Source organism: Leptonotus elevatus, chromosome 10 (genome assembly GCF_054856555.1).
Source record: "Leptonotus elevatus isolate MCC_2025b chromosome 10, RoL_Lele_1.0, whole genome shotgun sequence".
Taxonomy (NCBI): domain Eukaryota; kingdom Metazoa; phylum Chordata; class Actinopteri; order Syngnathiformes; family Syngnathidae; genus Leptonotus; species Leptonotus elevatus.
This window is the reverse complement of record NC_141248.1, coordinates 17,654,604-17,677,459: the sequence shown is the minus strand read 5'-3', so window position 1 is coordinate 17,677,459 and position 22,856 is coordinate 17,654,604. Positions and strand designations below refer to the sequence as shown.

Sequence of the window (22,856 nt, the reverse complement as noted above, 5' to 3'; positions counted from 1 at the left end):
TTATTGTAGTTTTGACAGAATTAAATGGAATATAAAATAATAATCATAAAATACACAATTTTACCTGCAGATTAGACAGCTGAGTGAAGGCCTTCTCACATCCGGGTTGGAAGCATTTATACGGACGATCCCCCGTGTGGATTCTGAGTGAAAATTTATTTTATTTATTTAAAACAATTTTCTTTACATGCCATCTCATGTCGTTGAGATATTTCATACACAAAAATCTATCATGGAGAAATATGTAGGACCATCCAACCTGGTGTGCTGCTGCAGGTGCGAAAGCTGTCGAAAGCACTTCTCGCAGTAGGCGCAGCGGTACGGCTTGAGGCCCAGGTGGATGCGCAGGTGCTGCGCTAGGTACGGGGCGTTGGTGAACGTCTTGGTGCAGTGAGGGCATTTGTACGCCTTGGCCTCCGTGTGCGTCTTCGAGTGGATCTGCATGTCCGACTTGGAGAAGAAGGTCAGCGGGCACACTTTACACCTATGGGCGGGATACAAATGCGTAAACGTGGCATGCTTTGGATCGTTGTGGATACAGAAAAGGCACACAGACGATATCATGTGTGCTGTATACCTTGGATCATGATAGATAGATAGATAGTGAGATTAGATAGCGAGCTAGCTAAAATTATATAAAACTAGATAACGAGCTAGCGAGCTATGATTGGATCAGCTAGCGAGCTAGCTAGCTAGCTAGCTATGATTGGATCAGCTAGCGAGCTAGCTAGCTAGCGAGCTAGCTAGCTAGCTAGCTATGATTGGATCAGCTAGCGAGCTAGCTAGCTAGCTAGCTAGGATTAAATCATATAGCTAGCTAGCTAGCTAGCTAGGATTAAATCATATAGCTAGCTAGCTAGCTAGCTAGCTAGGATTAAATCATATAGCTAGCTAGCTAGCTAGGTAGCTAGGATTAGATCAGATAGCGTATTAGATTAGATATCTAGCTAGCTAGGATTAGATTAGATAGCTATCTAGCTAGCTAGGATTAGATTAGATTAGATAGCAAACTAGCTAGGATTAGATTAGATTAGATAGCAAACTCGCTAGTATTAGATTAGATAGCTAGCTAGCTCGGATTAGATAAACTAGCTAGCGAGCTAGCTCGGATTAGATAAACTAGCTAGCGAGCTAGCTCGGATTAGATAAACTAGCTAGCGAGCTAGCTCGGTTTAGATAGCTAGCTAGCGAGCTAGCTCGGATTAGATTAGCTAGATAGCTAGCAAGCTAGCTCGGATTAGATTAGCTAGCTAGCTAGCGAGCAATAGATAGGGAGATAGCTAGATAGCGTACCTGTACGTTTTCGCTTTGGCAGTGATGCTGATGGCGGACTGGTCGTTGCTGGACGCCAAGATGGGGTATGGCACCACCAAGAGCGAGGAGCCATTCTCCGCCTTGATTTTCCGACGTCCTTCCTTGGGAGGCTTGGACACCCCGAGCAGGCCCATGAGACCTCCGTTGGTTCTTCCGGGCTCCATCCCGTGGGGGTTGGTGAAGCTGGAGAGCAGGTGGGGCGTGGAGGCTCCTGAGGGCGGCGTGGCGGGGGAGGTGACCTCACAGTTGTTGAGGTTTCCTGTTCTGGACGCCAGCGAAACGCCTGAAAGACGAGAGGAAATCGGATGTATCGCAACACATACAATGCATCTTAATTATTATTTTTTTAAATGTCTTTTCCAACTCATGCATTGCATGTTCAATTAACGGAATACTTTAGGGCTGGGTTTGAGGTTGAGGAAATTAGAATTGATACTCAGCCCTACAATTTTTCCTTTCTTTTAAACAATAATTGAACGCATCAAAATATTTTTCACCTGAGAGATGGTTTGCCCGAGCGGGGTGCTCGATGAGTTGACGCCAGTCCTCCCACAATCCCCTGGCTTTGATGGCCGCTTTTTCGTCCAAGTTCAAGTTGACGTCGCCGAGAATGCGACCTTGAAAACACGTTACCGTCATCAAATCGGGCCGCGCACGCTGAAAAGGTTCATACGTAATCATGACAAAAAATACCCGTGAGCGAGCTGGAAGTGGGCCGGGCAGGGCTGGAGTGCAGAACCATGTCTGGCTGCTGGGCTTTCGACGTCGCGTGCTGGCCGCCGTCCGGCGACAGCAAGGGCTGCTGGGAAGGGAGCGTAACAGGGGGCGGATGAGACGCTCGGATTTTCTCCGCCATCAGCTGCTCCTTCATTCCATCAATGGAGAAGACTTAGTCGGATATTTCACAAAAAGTCCCTTTTCTTTTTGGAGTTTGTCATGGTTGCCGTGCCTAAAAATAGTCCCGCTTGGATGCTTTCTTTCTTTGTACGACTCCCTACTGAATTCTGTGATCACGTTGCCAGGTAACACGACATGAATAATCAGAGATTTTGATGTACCGATGTATGCAAAAGCACCTCATCACTCCTTTTTCCTCTGGACATTTTTTTTTAAAGGCGAGCAGACTTGAAATAACACTCACCTGACTGACAGTCATGGCAGGTGGCGGGGGCCAAAAATAGGGACTGTTAAAGCGAGGTTCCGCCATTCTGGAATACAAACAGAAGGGAAAAAACTCAAAAGTTAAAAATTTGTTATAAAGGGACTGTTTTGGGAATCTACACTGTTATTTTTTCCCCCCCTAACTAATTATCCATTCATTTTAATTTCTATGCTAATAAAGTTTTGTACTTTAATGTATGAGTGATGTCACCCATTTAGTGTAACTCCTCCCCAATTTTGCATTATCCATCAGCAATTAAATTTAGCATCACCACCCGCAATTTCGACACTTTCTCTTTGGTGTGCAAGTGCAAATAAGCGATCGATCTTCAGTTAGCTCTTTGCACAAACGAAGTGAAGAAGACGTTTGTAAGAAGCGTCCGTGCCTGTTGTTAGATATGCAGTCACGTGTGGGCCGCTCTTGTTTGAGGGGGCCGCACTGTCAAAGCGTTATCAGCGTAAACACACATGATGTTCAACAACTGACTGGGAAACGCAGCAGTCAGAAAGGTTAGTGAACCAAATAATACCATAACCATTGTTTTTTTGTGATTATAATGCATTTTTTCTAGTATTTCAAATAAGTGTTGGTGATTGGCGATATTGTGTAAAGAATGAAGCGCATCAACAACAAGGCAATTGCAATAATGCAATTCCCTCGTCCACGTAGAAGGATTAAGATCATGGGACTGTAGCATTTTTCATTGTGGTGCAAAAGGAAAGCGGAAGAAGCCATGCCTGAAAAGGCATTAAAAGTCGGACATTTTGATTTGAAGCAGCCATTTTAAGTTCATTTTGGGTTGTTGTCATCCCCAGCTTCAGATTGACAACTTTTGAAGTTAAGGAAAATGTACCCCATTATAAAAATGAATGGTACAGTCCTGTATGACTCTCTCAGTGAACCAATTATCCTGCTAAATATTATAGAAACAAAAAATAAATAGATAGAGGATTTTATTTCCTTTTTCTGGTTATTAGTTTGGTAGATCACAGGGACAGTACCACTTTCCATTCTGGGCTTAGGTTGGGGGGGGGGGGGTCTTCTTCCATTATGTTGCAAATCATCCAAACAATGCATTTTAACTTAGGCCAAAAGGCATGGTGGTAAAATATAACCTGCAAAAAAAAAAAATACTCGTAATAACTGTCAAACAGGTCCTAAGTGAGGGAACAAACCAAACAAAGATTTATTTTTTGGGTTGCTCCGAATCCCCTGGATCAAAAGGACTATACCATTTTTTTTTTTATATATATATTAAGGGACAACAATATATTTTATAGGGTGACTGGTTGAACAGCTACATCTGACTAAAATGAAAGCATCCTTCAGCATTCTGACTTTGACATAATTCATATTGGTTACTTGTGATTTTTGCCCCTCTATTTTTAAACCCATTACACCAAAACCAAATCTTAGTTGTCATGGCTACAAAATAGTGGTGACGAAACATTTTGTACATTTTACTGTACATTCCGCGCTTCTGTAAATACCAAGCAGAGATGGTAAATCCAGGTCCAGAAAGTAAAAAAAAACTGCCACAGTTTGCCTTTAGCCTTAGCTAGCTAGCTCCAATGGCGCTCGTTTACCTGTTAGTCTAGCTAGTTCCAATTGTGCTCGTTTACCTGCTAGGGAGCTAGCTAGCTAGCTAGCTAGCTAGCTAGTTAGTATCAGAGGCTAAAGCCAAACTGTGGCAGGCTTTTTACTTTCTCAGGACTGGATTTGCCACCTCTAAAACCAAGACTTCTGACTTGAGATTACACTCGTGTACTTAAAAAGCATTTCAGTGTCCTATAAAAACCAATGCACAGCGCCGGTGGAGCGTTTTTCGAGTGTCGCGGCAAGTTAGACGAGCCTGCAGGAGGTGAAAGCAATCCACTGCACCCGCCATCATTAGACAAATATTTAAGGGGGGGGGGGGGGTGTACAGGACCAATGTTTTTTTTTTTGTTGCTGTTGGCTGGCGTACGCGGCCCAGTGTTATGCCTCGGCTAAAGCAAACACACGCAGGAATGGTGCAAGAGTGCCAAAGTATGCAATGAGAAATGTCTCCAAAAGACTAAAAACCAACCCAGAGGGAGGGGGGCCTGGGGGATTTTTGTGTGCGTGTGTGGATCTGGACCACATGTAAAGACAACCTCAGCCGACCATGGAATCAAACCTCCAAGCGCAATTTAGGCGTGAGGGTTACTAGAGGGTCCCTCGGGTTACAGGCTAAATTTAAGCTAAATAAAAATGGTATCTAAAGTAAATATTCAATAAAAAACACTTCTTAAGTATTAACATGCAAATGTGTTAAACATCAAGGACAAGTGCGCTGTGATTCCTTGATGTACCACCAGAGGGAGCCTCCGTACCACCCTATGAGAATGACTGTGATAGAGCGTTCCAACTTAAATAAAAACACAGAACTCAAATCAAGATAACGAATGGTACAGTCTCATTGGCCTAAATGTCGTCCACTGTATCCATGAACCAGGAAGTAGCCTGCTGACTAGCAAACCTTTTCACCAATTTTTGAATTTGAATCAGAATCTATTTATCTGTATTTAATGCATGTAGTAGTTCATTGAAGTAGTTCATTTCACACAATTTAGGGTATTAACTACCCTAACAAGGTGGCAGAAAGTCGCGGGCCAATTACTGGCTCAACTGCGAACAGAGAGGGGAGGGGGGAGCGAAGGAGCAAGACGAAAGAGACACTGCAAACAAGGATGCCATTTCGTTCAATTGATTCATGTGCACATTCCTAAAAACAAAAGAAAAATAAATGGTGCTAGCGGGTCCTAATTAGTCCCAAGGACAACGTGAGTAGCATGAGAGCCGCCACGTTGTTGTACTCGATGGCTGCCGTTGGTGACGAGCATGCACGGTGCTATACTCATATCTGATCTTAGCGGTTTACTTTCTTTGAACTGCATGCACTGGCTCCTTATTTAGTGCCACTGTGAATAATCGAACGGCACTTCTGAAGCAATGTTCTCTGAGTGAAGCAATGCGCTTGGACCAAATAAAATAGAATTAATATAATTAATTAATTAAATCTAATATATAAATAAATATAAATATATATTTTTTTTAAATCAATATTTTTTTGGACTGGGCTGACTTAGAAGGAAGAAAAATAGTAAGAAAACCGGCAAAATAGCAAAGTAAACCTGCGAGTTGGAATTTGTATTTTTCAAAATTTTGACGCCAATGTTTTTCCCCTTTTAAATATCAGTTATCGGCCTACTTGACAAATGACTACTATATATATCAGATTTGAAATCTACTCGGGTGGGTGGACTCCGGGGGTTGTCAGTCCTGCTACTTGCGTCTCCTCTAACCTCATGATCCACAAGTGAGTGACAGCGAACTAATGTTACATGCGGTATATCCGGTCGAGACACGACCAGTTCAGTTGGGTGGCCCGCCCAAGTATTAACATGGTGTGGGAAACACTGTGTGTGTGTGTGTGCGCGTATGTATGTATGTATGTATATATATGTATATATATATGGCTATATTAGATATTTTTAATTTATAAAAGCGCTTTACAAAATAAATGAAGACAAAGTACTATTTATCTTTCATTCTTTTTTTGCTGATCCGAAAAACGATCCAATCCATGACTCAAATCCGTGATTCAATCCGAACCGTGACTTTTGTGATCCGTTGCACCACTATATATATATATATATATATATATAAATAAATATATAAATGCTACGGTACAGAATATAGATATGCAATACAAAAATAAGAAAAAATCCAACTAAAACAAAATAAATACATTTCATTTTGCTTGTTTTGGGGTTCCTGTTGTATAATCCGTCAACATCATCATCACCAACATCATCATAAATTCAGTCATGTATTTATTATTGCTATTGCGAAACGACTTTGGGAGCATATCAGCTGATATGAATATGAATAATAATCATGATGGAAATGTGGAGCTCCGTGACGCAAGGTTCCATTGTGATGCTGGCGAGTTTGCAGCCTGGCGTCTCCTCTCGCCTGCTTTTGGCCCAAAATGAGACAAAAGGGAAACAAAAATGGCAGCCACTTCCTCGCATTTATTTTTATAAGCAGCGGACGCCATCCACGATTGCGAGTGGGCACAGGCGAGCATTTGTCCTTGTGCACGTCGGGCGGCTGTTTTTTTTTCTTCTCCCTCTTTCGCCTTGTTGACTCGCATTTTGCAGCTTTAAATATCCCGGCTGCTTGAAGGAAGGGGGGGAAAAAAACAGCCCTGATGACACTTCCTCCGACAAACACGACGTCTTTCGTGGAGGATGTGCGAGATCAACATTCACAGTGCGCAATTTAGAGTGGATGCAATGTCATGTCATGTAATGGGAAATAAATACACGTTTATCACCGGGGCACCGCAGAGTGGCTCGTTTTTTTTTTTGGGGGGGGGGGGGTGATGGCAACTTAGTTTTTGCACGACTTGCGTAACGACGACGCGAATCCAGCGAGTTGAAAGCTCGGCGACGTCGACGAGACATTTGTAGGGAAAAAGCCACATACTGTGCTTGTACATACCTGCTGGAGTGAGCACGGCAGCCGGTACGACGATTCTTTGGGGAACGACCGCCACTAGCTTCTTTTCGTGTCGATTTGCACTCAGGCGGACTTCAAACCTTCCGGGTCGCCTGTTGTTCACTTCTGGGTCCTGCAGGAGGCGAACCCCCGGCAGCAATAAGATTTGTTTTCCTCCTCTTTTTTTTTCCCTTTTAACCCATTCTATTCCACATTTTTGGGGGGATTTTTGGGGAGAGAGGACGATGAGAGGGAACGTGAACGCGCTCCCTCCATGTTGGTTGAAATTGGTGCACGTCACGTGAACGCGCGCGCGCGGGCCTGGCTGATGTGCAAACATCAGCACCAGGTGGTGCTCATCGCACGTGACCGAACGAGCAGGCCACGCGAGGAGCGTCATCACTATTATTTACGTTATAAATAATTGCTATTAATATTATTGCTGTTATTTTTTTTTTTAAAGATTAATCTAATCGTTGATATTATTAATAGAACTACTGTTAATACTTTTAACATTATTGACATCCTATGTGTAGCCCAGCCCCAATCGAAATCTGTGTTTATTAATATTATTGTTATTATATTTTTTATTATTATCTTTGATATTGTGTCTGCGTGCATGTGTGGTGGTTTTCTCAATCACATTAAAAAAATTAAAGAATATATTTGACAATAACATATGTAATGGTGAACTAAATGATAAGCATGTAAGCCTCTCAGTTTAGAGTTTTCGGGCTTCCTCTTTTATGCCCCACCCTTCTTTTTCCAGTTTAGTGGAAACAAAGAGTGCTCCTTTTGAGTTGAGGTGTTTAAAAAAAATGAGGTATCCATTTTCCTTCAAATTACTTGCCTATTTTGTTTGAATCAATTTTTATATTTAATACAGAGCCATGAATATACTGAGATTAGTGTGTGTGTATACAATCATCTTTCCTAATCCTCAGTGTGAGCAACGTGTGTGTCTGCATTTTGTAATCCAAAACGGTAGCGGGGCAGTTGTCGTCACGCCCCCTGAATTCTGCCTAGCAACAACCAAAGGTAGCACTGCTCTGCTTTTGCTTTTTCAAAGACGGCGGCGTGAGTTGGCAACCGTTTTGCTCTGCCCTTTTTTTGTCAGTTTTTTGTCTCTTTTTTTTGTCATATGGTGTTTGTTGTCCTTGGTATCGACCCACTGTGGACAGTTTTCATCATTTTCTGGCCGTAATAAAATAAAAGGAGTAAGTGAAATCGGTGCTTGATGGTTGCGCTTTTTCAGCAGCATGCTTGTTGTACCAGCAGTAATTTTGATCAAACATGACACAGATGTATTGTACAATTAATATATTTTATCATCGCGTTTCACCTGCGTAGACTTCCCTTTCTGCTTGGACTCGCACGGCTGTTTTATACTGCCCCCGGTGGCCAAGGAAAGCATAACAAAAATGGTTGAATTGTTTTTAACTGTATTTAACGACGTCATTACTGTTTGTTTTTATGAAGTCCAATAGTATAGAGTATTAAAAATATGTTGCAAAATTTGAGGATTTGGCAGGCTGGAATGGATTATCGGCATTGTCATTCATTTTAATGGAGAAAGTCTTTTTAAGGCATCAATTGTACTTTCCGCAATAAGCAAAAGGTGTGAATGAGAATATAAATAAAAAACATCGACAAAAACTGAAATTACCAAAACAATTTAGGCCAAAAATGTAGCAAAAAAACATGCAGAGCTTTTATAATTCCATATAATGTCTGTGACTAAAATAGACATGAAGAAAATGAAAGGCTTGTAAAATCCAACAAGTGTATTAGCATGCAGTTGCCTGAACAAGTTAAATGATTCCCCCTCTCTGTTTCCCTCTCACCTTGTTTGTCTTGACACGCTCATCTCGTGGGCCAGCTAGTTGCCCGACTGGTTCCCCGAGCCTGTTCAAACAGTGCCACGCCCGCCACTGCTCCAGGTGCAAGTAGCAAGGTGTCCTGGGAGGCCTCAAGGGAGGGAGAGCCGAGGAGGGTGGGGGTGTGGGGGAAGTAGGGTTATTAGCAACAACAAAAAGGGGGTGGGGAGGGAAGAGGAAGACAGGGCGCTGAAGAGCTCCCGACTGACATGCGGCTCTGAAGACTCCCAGGGGGCGAGCAGGTATTGAGAACTCATAATATGTTGCCATTGTTTTGTATGAGTTTGTCAGTGTTCACTTAACAGTGTTGTGTTGCTGATTAATGTGTACAGTACGTGTGTGTTTGTAAACTTTGCGGGCCGTGAGGAATATAATTCCGAATTAGTGCTTACACGCACTACTGCGCTCACATACTACTGAAAGGATCTTGCACGTGTTGCAGAATTTTTTTTGCTCAAATGCAAAATTGAAATGCTCTCATGTAAAAATGCATTTTTCAGCGTATGTGTGTATTTCGCTATATGTTCTGAGGGTATTTCAGTATAACATGTGAAATGAATGTTGAGTAGTGAATGTGAGAGCTTTTTAGTAATACGTGTGAGAGTGATTAAGCTTTGTATGTTTGAGTTTTCAGTAGTGGGCGAGAGAGGGAGCGCTTTAGTAGTGCGTTTATGGGAATGTTTCAGTTGTTGGTGTGAGAGCTTTTCAGTTCCGCATGCGAGTGTTTCAATAGTGTGTGTGAGCTTTTCAGTAGTTTTGGTGGCGTGTCTAGTTCAGTAGTATACATGAGAGAATTTCAGTAAAGTGCATGAGAATATTTCAGTTGTGTGTATGTGATAGCATTTCAGTAGTGTTTGTAAGGCGGTTGCATTGGTTTGTATGAGAGCATTTCAGTATGTGTGAGAGCTTTTCAATTGTGTCTGATGGGGATTCAGTAGTGTATGAGAGCATTTTTAGCAGTGTGTGTTAAGGCCTAGATACACCAATCCGACGTCGGCCAAATGTGACCGACACCTAGACGTATTCCAACTCGATCCGACTTCACGACAGTAATTTATACACTGATCAGACGGCGCATGCCGTCGGCCCAACGCTGTCCGACTCCTGACGTCGGATTGGTGTATCTAGGCCTTTAGCTTTTCAGTAGCGTTGTGAGAACATTTCAGTAGTGTGTATGAGACAATTTCAACAGTGTGTGTGAGAGCTGTTCAGTAGCATGGAGAAAAGAGCATTTCAGTAGCCCACTTGAGAGTCTTTCAGTTTGGTGTGAGAACCTTCCAGTTGTGGGTTGCTGAGAGTGATTCGGTAGCGTGTATGACATTATTCGTGTATGTATGAGAGCATTTCAATAGTGGATGGGAGAATTTAGTTGCATGTGAGGTTTTCAGTAGTGTGTGAGAATGTTTCAGGAATGTGTTAGAAGGCTTCAGAGTGTAAGTATATTTCAGAATGTGAGAGTTTTTCAGTAGGGTGTGAGAACATTTCAAAAGTGTGAGAAGACTTTAGTGTATGTGTGTGTAACTATATTTCAATTTGTGTGGGTGTGCTTTTCACTGAAAGCTGTTTTGTAGTATGTGTGAGAGACTTTCAGGAGTGCCTGAATGGGAGCATTTCAGTACTGTAGTGTGCGCGTGCAAGCTTTTCAGTAGCATATGTGAGAGAATTTCTGTAGCACATGTATGAGAGCATGTCAGAAGTGTGTGAGGATATTTCAGAAGTGTGTGTGAGAGCTTTTCAGTACCATATGTGGGAGAACTTTTCAGCAGCAAGTGCGAGAGCTATTCAGTAATACGTGTAAGAGAACTTTGTGTGCGAGTAATTAAAGAAATCCTGTGAGACTTTATGTGAGAAAAAAAATTCAGTAGTCTGCATATGAGAGCATTTCATTGGTGTTTTGTTCCAGGCAGTGCAAATGATGTCCGTGATGCCCCCTCATAGTAAACAGTGCAAAGTGCAAGTATTGATCTCCAAGCACAAATTGGATAGAAGCAAGTGCAGAAATAATGACTACTTTCCGAGTCTGCTTAGCGGCTGACATTCCGGAGCTGGTGCACCTTCAGGCCAAAGTGGCAAACCTGTTTTTGAGACACGCATCTGTGTCGTGTCCCCCGCAGACATGGACAGCGTGTTGGACGGCGCGTCGGTGTTGTGCGTCTTCAAGCTGGTGTGCAGCCTCCTGTGCTTGCCGTCGCTGGCGACGTCGCGCAGCTCCGTGGCGTTCTGCGGCTGCTGCATCCTCGTCTTCACCGACTTCCTGCTCACAGGTGAGCGCGCCCCGAGGGTGACGGCTAGCTTAGCGTTGGCTGCTAATGACGTCATTGTATGCGTCCTAGTGTGGTTTAGATCCTCTTTGGCAGGTGGGACTTTTTGTGTTGTCGGGTGTGAGCTCCACTCTGTCCAACTGTTGTATGGTGTTCCACAGGGTTCAATTTGGGGGCCTCTGCTATTTTCATCATAATTGTTGGCCCTGGGTTCCATCTTAAGGAAGTGTGGTATTTCCTTTCCTTTTTGAAGACAGTTTCTGATGTTTACAAAACATGTAGGTTGTGAGGTTGTTAGGTTATTGTAAAGCGTCTTTGATGTAAAAAAAAGAAACACAAAAAAAACGTGTCTATTGAAATACAAAAAATGTCTTTGTTATTTACAAAATGTTGGGTAGGTTCCGATGATTTACATCTTAGGTCATCAGAAGAAAATGGCTGGTCTATTGAAAGACTAAAAGTGTCTTTGATGTTTACATGTAAGATGGTTGGAATACTAAACGTGTCCTTCAGGTTAGAAACGTCCTAAAGTGATGTTTACAAACATTTTAGGTAGATTAAAATATTTTCATGTTAGGTTATTAGAATACCGAATGTGTCTTTGATGTAAAAAAAACAAACAACCACATACCTAAAAGGTCTTTGATGTTTACAAAATTTGTTAGGTAGGTTCCGATGATTTACATGTAAGGTCATTAGAAGACTATCGTGTCTTTGATGTTCACAAAACACTGGTCCATTAAAAGCCTTAAAGTGTATTTGATGTTTACATGTCCAGTTTTTAAAAATACTGACCACGTCTTTCATGTGATATTTACAAAACATTTTAGGTAGTTTACATGTTATGATATTAAGAATTCTAAATGTGTCTATTGATGTTTGCAAACAACTTACAAAAGTTTCTGGTTTTTATATTTGAGGCAGGTCGTGATGTTCCATTTTAGGCAAACTCGAAGGCAAATGTGCCTTTGATATTTACAAAAAAAATTTGCATTAAAAGGCTAAATGTGTTATTGGATTACTAAATGTGTCTTTGACGTTTACAAACAACTTACAAAAGTTTCTGGTTGTTATATTTTAGGCAGGTTGTGATGTTCCATTTTAGACAAATTAGAAGGCAAATGTGTCTTAGATGTTCACAAAATACAACGGCCCATTAAAAGGCTAACTGTGTCTTTGATGTTTTACAAACGCTTTGTTTGTTTGAAATGTGCTTTCTGTCCATGGTGGACATTTGTCCTCTCCATCTTGAACCTGAACAGGAAGTTGAGTGAAACCTCCATGGTGTCTGTCAAATTGTGTCTTTGTGCAGTCTACCTGAGCTTCCTTGGCGTGTTTGAGTCGTGGTTCGCCGAGCTGACGCCATTGCCAGGCGTCATCGCCCTGCGCTTCCTGCTCTTCCTAAGCCACACCTACGGCGCTGTGCTGATACTCATCACGCCCCTCGTCGCCGTGGAGACCCTCGCCCGATACCTGTGGACGATGAGAGAAGAAGAGGATGATGATGATGATGATGACGACGACGAAGATGTGGAGGAGACCGGCGGCTGGCGCCGTCACGCGCTCGCTTACTTGTGCTGTTTGTCGGTGTGGGTGGCGGTGGCGCTCAGCCTGCGATGTCGATGGAAGTCGGAGGAAGGCCGGGCGACGGCTTGTTTGGCCGTCAGCGGCTCTTTGATGCGGTGCCTGCCGAACCTGCTGAGCCCCCTGCCCGGCGCCATGCGCCCCTGCTGGGCCGTGGTCTTCCTCTACTTGATCGTGATCCTGCTCACGTGCTCGCTTCTTCTTCTCGGACGAGCGATGGCGGCCAATTGGCGGAGATGTCCGTCTAAGGGGAAGGAAAGCACAGCGACGCCCCTCGAGACGCCGCACGGGTGTCGGGGGCGGGGTTCGAACTTGACGCTGCCCTCGCTGGCCGTGCTCGGCGTCCTGGTGCTTCCGCTTTACCTCGGGGTCAACGTGCTCCTGCTAAGGAGCGTGGAGACCCTCCTGGAGGCCTGCGTCAGCTTCTTTGCGGGCTCCGCCCCCCGAGGCCCCAGCGCAGATGTCGTCACGTCGGTGTGAAGCCATCGGACGCCGATGGGAAAGGGATTACGGGATTACGGGACAGTGTTTACATGCGGCGGCTGGAATGCCGGCGAGATGCTGAGCAGGCAGGTTGAGGGAGGCTTGCCGGCTAAAGCCGAGGAGGATTAGCGGTCACTTTGAAGATGACCACGCAGTGAGACTGGCGCTAGGAAACAAGAAATTGATCGGTATCATCCAGATTTTTGACTGTGATCATTTGAGAGAACAAAAACACACACACACAAAAACCCCAAGATGGCGACCAGTTCAGGGTGTACCGTACAGGGAGTCCTGCTAGGCGTATTAGACCCCGCCCCCCATTCAGGATTCTTATTACTTATACATGCCACATGATGGCAGCAAAGCACTACTTTTAACGGTAAGGGAGCTCCTCCCCTCATTTCAACATCGTTCGTTGGCACCAAAATGCTCGTAGATGACGGCAAAGCAAAACTTTTATATTAGACAGGGCATGAGAACAAAAATGGTGAATAGGAGAGTTTTTCAGTCAATAAATAAGCATAGGTTTGAAAATCAAATAAAGTCAAGCACAATAGTTAGTGGAAGGAAGGGGGGGGTTGGGTCGGGGGGGGGGCAATGCCCCAAAAAGTGGGCAATACTGTGTTCAGTACTGATTGTTCTCGTGCTGCTTTTGACTGTTACACAAAAAAATATATCAATATAAAAAGTCATAAAAGAGAATCCAGTCAGTACAAAAATAGTAAAGAAGTAAAGAAAATGGATCCTCTGATTTTTCTGTTACATCTGCAAATTAGGCTGCTTTTGAAAAAAATTAAAAATAAATCATAGTCACAAAAGACAATGCAGTTATGACATAATTGCATAATATAAATCAAACATTGGCGACACTGATTGGTCAGACAAAAGGAATGGCCAATGAGATTTGTTTACGTATACAGTAGTGAGACGCAGGTGTGCAAACAAACAAAAAAGAAAGAATAGAGTAAGTGTGGATAAAAATCAAAGCACAGGAAATCACATGAAAAAAAGTTCCACAAGCCAAAATTAATAATAAAAAAAAAAAATTAACAATAAGAAATGTGTTCAGATTATCTGGGGAAATCAGTTATGTGAAGTAGCATTATGTTTCGAAATAAATACTTTGACTTCATAATTCTTATTTTTTGCTTCATAAAAAATGTAAACTGATTGAGCAACACGGTTTACTAGTGGTCAGCACGCCAGCCTTACATTCCGAGTCGGGGTTCAAATCTCAACTGGGACCTGTGTTGATGTTAGACCGTTTGTCTATATGTGCCCTGTGATTGACTGGCGACCAGTCACCCAAGTCTGCTGGATCGGCTCCAATTCACCTGTTGACCTTAATTTGGCATGAAGTGCTTTCAAAAAAATGGCTAGATGGTCATTTGTAAAATTAGCCAAGTGTAATATGTATGTCAATTTTGTATTAAATGTATTTAAAATATGAATTGCACTACTTTTCTTGATTTCCTCGCCCCCTCTCGCTTACCCTTGTGGGGAGGGGGGGGGGGGGGGGCGACGACAGTATTTTCCACCACAAGACCCAAAAACAAAACATACTTAATTTGTAGAATGCATATTATGTGTATATCAATTTTTAGATTCAGTTTACGTATTTATTTTTCCTCTGAAGAAAATTATATTTCAAAATAAAATCAGACCCAAAAATATGAAGTAATTTAGAAATAATAAAACAAGAAAATGAGTTTGATTCTAGTTTTTTTTTTTTTTTTGATAAAGGAGCCCCACAATGAAAAATTTACTAAATTGAAACACACCCATATGCATTTTTTCCCACCTAACGAGGAACTCCTATTTTAAACTAATATCAACAAACAGCTTTTTGTTTCCCTCTTTTTTTCTTCTTCAGTAAGGCAAAAAAACAAAAACATAATTGGGAAAACTTCCTGTTAATATGTACACCCATTCAATGTATTTAAGTTTTCAATAAGTAAATGACATTTCAAAAATAAAAACAGTTGTATTTAACTCGTCTTATTCTACTATTTTTGTGTGATTTTTGCTTCACAAATAGTTCAAAGACTAAAAAATAAATTGAATTTATTTAAATAAGGATTTAAGTAGTTATTTCCAGAAAAATAATTTGTGTATTTTTGTGAAGCTTTCTTATATATTTAAAAAAAAAAATAGAACATCCATCCATCCATTTTCTTAACCGCTTAGTCACTTTAAATATAAATTCTGTATGTCAGGAGTAGGACCTTGCCTTTAGTGTTGTAAAGCGCAGCGCTGCATGTAGCGTTTGAGCTCACGTCTTTCCATAGTGGCTTGTGCTTGTGGTTTTGTGGCGATCATTGTTGCAAATGTAAACAAAGATGAAACTGAACTCACGCACGAGCGACACGAACCAGCAGCTCCCTGCTCCCACGCTCACCTGGCAGATCCAAACGTGCCCACCAGAGGGCGTCATAGGTTTCCAAGGAGTAGCTGAAGATGGAATGCGAGCGGGTGGGGGGTGGGGGGGGGGGGTTGGTGGGTGGCACTGTGGGAAATGAGAATTTCCTTTCCTGTGCTTATGGTGACAATAAGGTCTCTTCATAGTTATTCCAAGGAAGGCCACACGTCAACCTGAAGTCTTTTTAAGCTTAAATGAAAAAAGAAAAAGAAAATACTTTCTCCCTCTGGACGTCTCGCAATCATCAGAGAGGAGTTACAAAGAAGAGATCAGTGGCTTTTTAATGGACAATTTCCCCTCGGGTTAAGAAAAAAGAAGAAGAAGCTATTACAGGGTGAGCGGCTTCTTTTTCTGAGATACTGTATGCAAAGAATCAAGGCTGGCATTAAACAGCATGTAGAGTTGTAGTAGTAATAATAATAGTGCAAGACTTTGTTTCAGTCAAGTGTGAAATATGGTCTCATCTGAAATGTGTCACCTCAAATGTTATGTCCTCCAAATGACAAATCCTCACAAGTAGTAAGATAATAAGGATACTGTGCAACACACTCTCACGGGTGTATATTATACGTGCTGACAAGGATACGGAAGATAATTGCAATGTGACAACCAACAAATGTGACAACTTACCAGTGTGACGACAAGCCCTGGTCTCCACTATCCCATGCAACATATACATCCTAACTAGGATACCCAAAGACATACAGATACTTCTTTTCAAACGTGTCCTGAGAAGGATACAACCACCTCATAAGAATTAGTGCTGACAAGGGTACATCGTAAAAAAAACGGGTCCTCACAAGGACAAACATGCAATGTGTAAAGATTCTCCAAAAAGATCACGCGGCCACAGGATATATCCATGAACTGACTTAATAAACTATGGGATGGATTTCCATGACAATTCGCTCACACGCATCAGTGACAGCGTAGCCAGGGGATGCATCCTAAAACGATATAATCCCTCATAATCCTCATCTTTTTCCTTGACGTTTGTGTCATTTAGTAAAACGGCTCGCTATAATCCAGGCCGGAACCTTCACAAGTCTTGCGCAGTCCGCCGATGCGAGACGCTGACGTTCAAAGTAGGCAGAGGTGATGAAAACGACAGACGGACAGAGAATGATTTCAGCAGTCATTTATTGTACATTAAAATAACATTTTCGCCACAAGCCTCCAGCAGCGCACTGGAGTGTTTCCAAGTCGATGGGAGCACAGCGGCCATCGTTTACGGACACAATCAGCAAAGTAGTCAACATCGTCATAAACAATTTGAGTTTTCTGCCAACCTCGCTGGCTCCGTACATCAATCTCACTTTAAATATTGAAACGCAAAACGGTCAACGGTGGCGTCAATGAGGTGTCGCCAACGTGGGGGGCTCACATTCGTGGCCTCTCAGTTCCGGCGTTGGTTTTTAAAGCAAACGAATGGATTGTACTCATCAAAAACCCTGACGGATCGGTGCAAATCAATAAGAAAAAAAGACAAAAAAAGACAAGCAACATGACCAACTTTGTTGATTAGACCCTCCCGGTTATTTGAAGGCGCAACATGACAAAAAGGACGCTGAGGTTTGTTCCGTAGGACCCCAAAAGGAGGTCTGGTCCTTAATGAAGGATGACTCACACTGGATACAAAATGACCACGCACGCACGCACGCACGCAAACGAGCCAGCATGCTCGATTTGGCGGCGGGACAAGAGGCTCTCTCGCATACACGTGCCGATTAAGCCGAGTGCTCGGTGCACGCGGGGCCGAGCAACATGTTGGAATCATCTGTGATTTTGTCACGGATTTTAGCAGTGAGATCTCGCCCGTCATTCGACATCAGCTCGGAAGAGACGTTTTTCGTATAATTGCGTCAAAAACCACACGGGAAAGATGTGTTGAGCCGCAGAACTGGAAGCGGAAGTCATTCCGCCAACGGAAAGGTTCTGGTGGCTCAGTGCAATATGAGCAATAAAACTCGTTTAATGTCATAAAACACCTTTTACGTGTTCCTGTAGGTGAGTGGTTTGACTTAATGTCGTTTTTTTTTATAGTTGGTATGATACCCATTTGTGCAACAAATCAATTTGGCTTTATATTATTTCCTATGGAGAATTTATGGTTTGAAATGAGAATAACTTCTAAGTGTAAGTCAAGCAGCATAAACGGGATCCTCAGTTCTCGACTCAGGACTTCATGTTTTTTGTTTGATTGTTTTGTTCTGTTTTCATGGCTTCGGAATGTTTTTCTTATGAATAATTTGTGTAATTATGACTGCCTGTATTCCACTGAGGGGCGAACATTTGTGATGCTTGCGAGTATTGAGTAACGTTCCCTAAACATTCTGTTAACAGTTTTAATGATTTTTCTTGTCGCAGGGAAGTTTTCAACATGTTCAAAATATCCTTGTGACAAGAAAAACAATAACAACTGTTAGAGAACCGCTACATTTAGAGAACATGTATTCTGTAAATTCTTCTCTAAACAGTTTTAATGTTTTTTCTTGGCGCAAGTAAATTTTGATCATGTTCAAAATTTCCTTGCGACAAGAAAAAACATAAAAACTGTTAGAGAACCATTAAAACCAAAAAGAGAACATCTAGAGACCATGTATTCCCTAAATGTTCCTTTAACAGTTTTAATGGTTCTCTTAACAGTGTCAATGAGTGTTCTTGTCGCAAGGAAGTTGAACATGTTCAAAATTTCCTTGCGACAAGAAAAAAACAACATTAAAACTGTTAGAGAACTATTAAAACTGTTTAGAGAACATTTATTCTCTAAAGTGTTCTCTAAACAGTTTCAATGTTTTTTCTTGTCGTAAGGAAATTTTGAACATGCAACAAGAAACATGTCAATAAAAAACATCAAAACTGCTAGAGAACCATTAAAACTGTTTAGAGAACATTTATTCTCTAAATGTTCTTTTACAGTTTTAATGGTTCTCTACACAGCGTCAATGAGGTTTTTTTTGCCGCAAGGAAATTTAACATGTTCTAAATGTCCTTGCGACAAGAAAAAAACATTAAAACTGCTAGAGAATGACCAAAACTCTTTAGAGAACATTTGCAAACCTCGAATGACACCTGACGGGACCTTTCATTCGCTACCTTCGCCAATACTCGCAAACATTCGCCCCTCAGTGGGATACAGCCTTAAAAGGATTCGCGGAAGTTAGTGACAGACTACGCCACAATCCAACTTTTATCTACGGATTCCCGCGTGGTGCATTATGGACGCCATCATTTCCCCCTCATTAGCAGCATTATTTTCCAGTATGGAAGCCAGATATAAGAGTACAGACAGAGACGGTCGTGGGTGTCATGAGTGACGTTCCACATAGGAGGGGGGGGGGGGGGGGGGGGGGGATGGTGCAAAATGGCGAACAATCCAAAGTGTAGTCCACATTTCAAGTCAGCTGTTGTCGACTGATGAGACGAGATCACTTGTCTCCATTTTGTGACTCTTTCGGTGACATCAGTCGAGTCCCAGAGGAGAAAAACAAAGAAAAATCAGTAATCAGCTTTCTAACCAGTCAGCTGCGATCGACGACAGCTTCCCTGCCGCCTCCAACAAAACAGATGATCGCAGCCTGATTTCACCTTTGCCTCCATTTTGTGATCTCCTGAGAGACAGTCATCACAAGTCAGACACGAGCGAGGCTGGAAAAGGAAAAAATAAAGGAAGAATAAAGAAAGACGCCAGCTTTCCTGCCACTTTGAACAGTATAAGTGGTAGAAAACGGAAGATTGCGGCCCAATTTCAACACTCTGCCACCATTTTGTATTGGATCTCAAATCCAATACAAAAGACAACACACCACAAACGCGACATTTTCAACGGATTTCGTGGACAACTTTCGAAATCCGCACACGAGTAACCAAACTGAGGGCGGCCAAGCGGATCTCTTAAAGGCGCACGGTGTTAATCCGCAGAGGCTGCACGTTCTTGCCGTTGGCGTGGCTCTGGCCCGGACTGAAGTACGGGAAGACCTTCATGGGGAATTTCTCACGGTAGGTGTACAGCCAGGACATGTCGTCCGCGTTGTAGAAGATGAGCAGGCCTTTGGGGTAGTCCAGGTACACGCCCACCTTCTCCAGCTTGCTTTTGACGTTGAGGCGGGTCCAGGGCTCGGTGCAGGCGCTGTACTGGTTGCCGTCGTGCATGACGATGCAGTGGAAGCCGCGGCCCGGTTGGATCTGGATGCTGCCCTTGCGGCTCACCGTCTCGCTGGCCACGCCGATCATCCACTGGGTCTTCTCTGACACCATCACCTCCCAGTAGTGCACGCCGCTCGCGAAGCCCTCGGCGCCCAGGACGGACACCTCCACGTCGAAGCGGCGCGGCGAGTCCTGCAGCGGCTGCGGGTGGAGGTTGCCGTAGGCCACGATGGTGCAGTCGTCGGACAGGATCAGTCTTTGGTGGGCTGTGATGGGGTCCAGTGTCAAGGAGGCGGGCACTGACGAGTAAAAACAGAACGGAGGGAAGCTCAGAATGACAAGTATTTGTCTTTGCCCCTGTTGAAAGGCCCCCCCGACAGTTTATGGGGGAAGTCAAACTTCAACATTTCTTGGCAATAATATGTTATATGTGACCTCACTACCGTAAACATGACATTCTGATTAATATTGCATTTGTGGAATATGAGTTATGCAGCAAAATCCAGCCGTTTTCATCCATCTCTGGGGGCGGCCATTTTGCCACTTGCTGTCGACTGAAGATGACTTCATAGTTGCTCAGGGCTCAAGCAACGACCAATCACGGCTCAGCTTGAGAAAACAGGTGAGTTGTGATTGGTCGTTAACTGATGTCATCTTCACTCGACAGCAAGTGGCAAAATGGCCGCCTTCTGATATTGACAAAAACGGCTGGATTTTGCTGCTTAACTCATATTCCACTAACGCAATATTAAGCGAAATACCGCATTTAGACTGGTGGGGCTGCTTAGAACATATTATTGTCTGAAGCTGATCGTAACAGAATAGAAGACAAAAGAATGAGGTAACAATTGGGGATTTATTTATTTTTTTACCGCAATTAATCACATAACTTTAATAATTAACTCACGATTAATCGCAAATTAATCACACATTTTATTTCCCCTCAGTTGGACTACATGCTGTGGTCTTAAACAGAAAAGATAAAAATGCAAGTCTTTATATTTCCTAGCGTGTGCATTACTGCAGGTCTGCGTGACGGGAGGACCATTCAGACAAAAAAAAAAAAAATCCTTATCGACGCAGGGGAATGAAGTCTGTGAGTGTGCGGGGGATGATGCGTGCCGATAATATGATGTTTACGCTGTGGGGGAAACATTCCCCGCTATCGTTTTGATAGCAAGTGCAACCCAGCAAAAGATGCCATCTCTCTTTTGTGTGTCGGGACCTCACAAAAAGAAAAACCGTCAACAACATTGCGGGAGCCGGCAGAGGCGATCGAGGCGTGCGCTTCGAGCTCAAAGATGACTGATGGCTTGTTATTGTGCGGCATGCCCACCTGGGCAGCTTCTTTTCTACACAGTTGTGCTAGCTGGTGTGTGAAAACGTTGCTGAATTTTGTCCGAATGTTGCAACTGATGGTATGGGAGCCGATGCTTGGTGGAATTCACTGCTTCCAAGTTGGCTAAAAGTGGACAGCATTTTTCTGCCCCGAGAATGACATTGACAAGTCGACCTGGCAATATTTGCATTATGAAAAGGCATCAACGTGTTTGCCAGTTGAAACTCACAGACGACAGACCAATAAATCGCCAAATTTTGTGTGCCGGTTTAAAAATAGCAGAGTGAAGTGGTTGGCGTCCAGCCGACGGACAAGCTGGAGCCTTTGCCACTTACGCGACGCGGTCGGTGTTTGTTACAGCCATTAAAGATTCACAATCCAGAGCGTGTGTTGTGAGAGGCACGCGGGAATAACAAACAACAGCCTCATGCTGGGCCTTGTGGTGAGAACGACGCTTTGTTCGGAGCAGCTAACCAAACGACGGATGGCGGATGATGGGAGAACGTCTTTGTCTTTGCAACCGCCGCCTGATGGATTGGAACCAATTGTTCCATTTGGCTGTCAGTCGAGGAAAGGAGAAAAAAAAAAGAAAAAAAGGCCCGGCCTCCCCTTTGCTGGCATCAGGTTGAAATGGGAGGACTGACGGAAGGACTAACAAAAATGTGAAATTTGAAAAAAAGTGGCACCATTGTGCTTACTTCAAACCGCACATTCCCTTTGCCCCCCCCCCCCCCCCCCACACACTTACCTGGACTAATATCTTGGAAGAGCGACTTCCATATGGAGTACTGCAAAGGCCCCATGTACTTGGATGTCGGGAAGTCCTCATAAGTCAGATTGGTCTCATGGATCTTCCCTTTAATCCTGCGACAGAAACAGATCAATGGCAGTCTAAACCCGCTCAATTGCCCCCGGCTAATAACGGAGCGCCTCGCTCGACACTGGGTGATTAATCTTGTGCGTTGGTGAAATGCCTCGCCGTTATTAGCATTAATTGACTTGAGTGACTGAATGAGGTTAGACGATGAGCTCAACTCCTGTAGGACCTTGTGAGTGGGTTACAGGCACAATGCGATTCTGCACGTATGGAGGTTGATACTGTCAGGCGTGATATAAAAGGCTTGCACTGTACGTAAAGACTTGCGACATACAATACTAAGGGTGCGCATCGCTGCAATAAAAGATGATTCAATACATATCACGATATGCTGCACAGGTACTTCTAAGTGGAATGATTCGATTCACTTCAAGGCACTCCCATCTTTTAATTCAGAACTGATTTTACGATTCAAATCTTTTTAACTTTCTTTTTTTGTTAAACCCCTACACATACCTGTTTTAATCAATTAATCAATCAGGGTTCCTACCAAGACATTTTGGACCATTCTAATATCCCCAACCTTGATCCCTAAAGAGTCATATTTCATGGTTGCACACACCATGAATAGTATAATAATGTATTCTATTTCTAAATATTTTTTATTTAAATTATTTATTATTATTAATCATTACATTCTTATTAATATTTACAGCATATATTTATATTTTAGGTAAAATATTTAAATTAATTGATGATTAGATTGAACAAAAAGAATAATTATGTTTTTGAAGTTGTCAGAAAGAGAGAGGAAAGCTCGATGGAAAAAAAAATAAAAAATAAAATAAATAAATAAAAATGTTCAGAAAGTGACCATAAATTGTCCAAAAAGAGAGGAAAAGCAGAAAATTATCAAAAAATGTCCAT

General features: G+C 42.8%; 3 protein-coding genes across 7 annotated transcripts in view; 1 reads left to right on the top strand and 2 right to left on the bottom strand.

The window, feature by feature from the left end:
- The window catches only part of znf362a (zinc finger protein 362a), a 10,470-nt gene extending 1,564 nt beyond the window's left edge, over positions 1–8,906 (bottom strand). The window contains exons 1-7 of one of the 4 annotated variants that reach the window (XM_086087282.1): positions 7,007–8,906; positions 2,456–2,522; positions 2,008–2,173; positions 1,812–1,931; positions 1,294–1,597; positions 260–484; positions 65–143 (exon numbers count right to left, since the gene is read on the bottom strand). In XM_086087282.1, coding sequence (XP_085943408.1) covers positions 65–143; positions 260–484; positions 1,294–1,597; positions 1,812–1,931; positions 2,008–2,173; positions 2,456–2,521 — 960 coding nt within the window. In that variant the 5' untranslated portion in view covers position 2,522; positions 7,007–8,906. Of the gene's footprint in view, positions 1–64; positions 144–259; positions 485–1,293; positions 1,598–1,811; positions 1,932–2,007; positions 2,180–2,455; positions 2,523–7,006 lie in introns of all 4 variants that reach the window. The other 3 variants (XM_086087284.1, XM_086087281.1, XM_086087283.1) reach the window with 3 other exon arrangements.
- A 133-nt stretch (positions 8,907–9,039) lies between these two features.
- On the top strand, positions 9,040–13,780 carry LOC147167418 (uncharacterized). 2 transcript variants are annotated; one of them, XM_086087285.1, is made up of 3 exons: positions 9,040–9,122; positions 10,995–11,144; positions 12,454–13,780. In XM_086087285.1, exons 2-3 carry the CDS (start codon positions 10,997–10,999, stop codon positions 13,203–13,205), a joined length of 900 nt encoding a protein of 299 aa, XP_085943411.1. In that variant the 5' UTR covers positions 9,040–9,122; positions 10,995–10,996; the 3' UTR covers positions 13,206–13,780. The 2 variants fall into 2 exon arrangements, with proteins under 2 accessions (XP_085943411.1, XP_085943412.1); XM_086087286.1 differs by lacking the exon at positions 9,040–9,122 and having other exon boundaries at positions 10,680–11,144.
- Positions 13,781–16,750: 2,970 nt separating this feature from the next.
- Positions 16,751–22,856, bottom strand: part of trim62.1 (tripartite motif containing 62, tandem duplicate 1) — a 30,817-nt gene continuing 24,711 nt past the window's right edge. Inside the window, exons 5-6 of the mRNA XM_086088125.1 lie at positions 21,861–21,976; positions 16,751–20,072 (exon numbers count right to left, since the gene is read on the bottom strand). Coding sequence (XP_085944251.1) covers positions 19,522–20,072; positions 21,861–21,976 — 667 coding nt within the window. The 3' untranslated portion in view covers positions 16,751–19,521. The remainder of the gene's footprint in view (positions 20,073–21,860; positions 21,977–22,856) is intronic.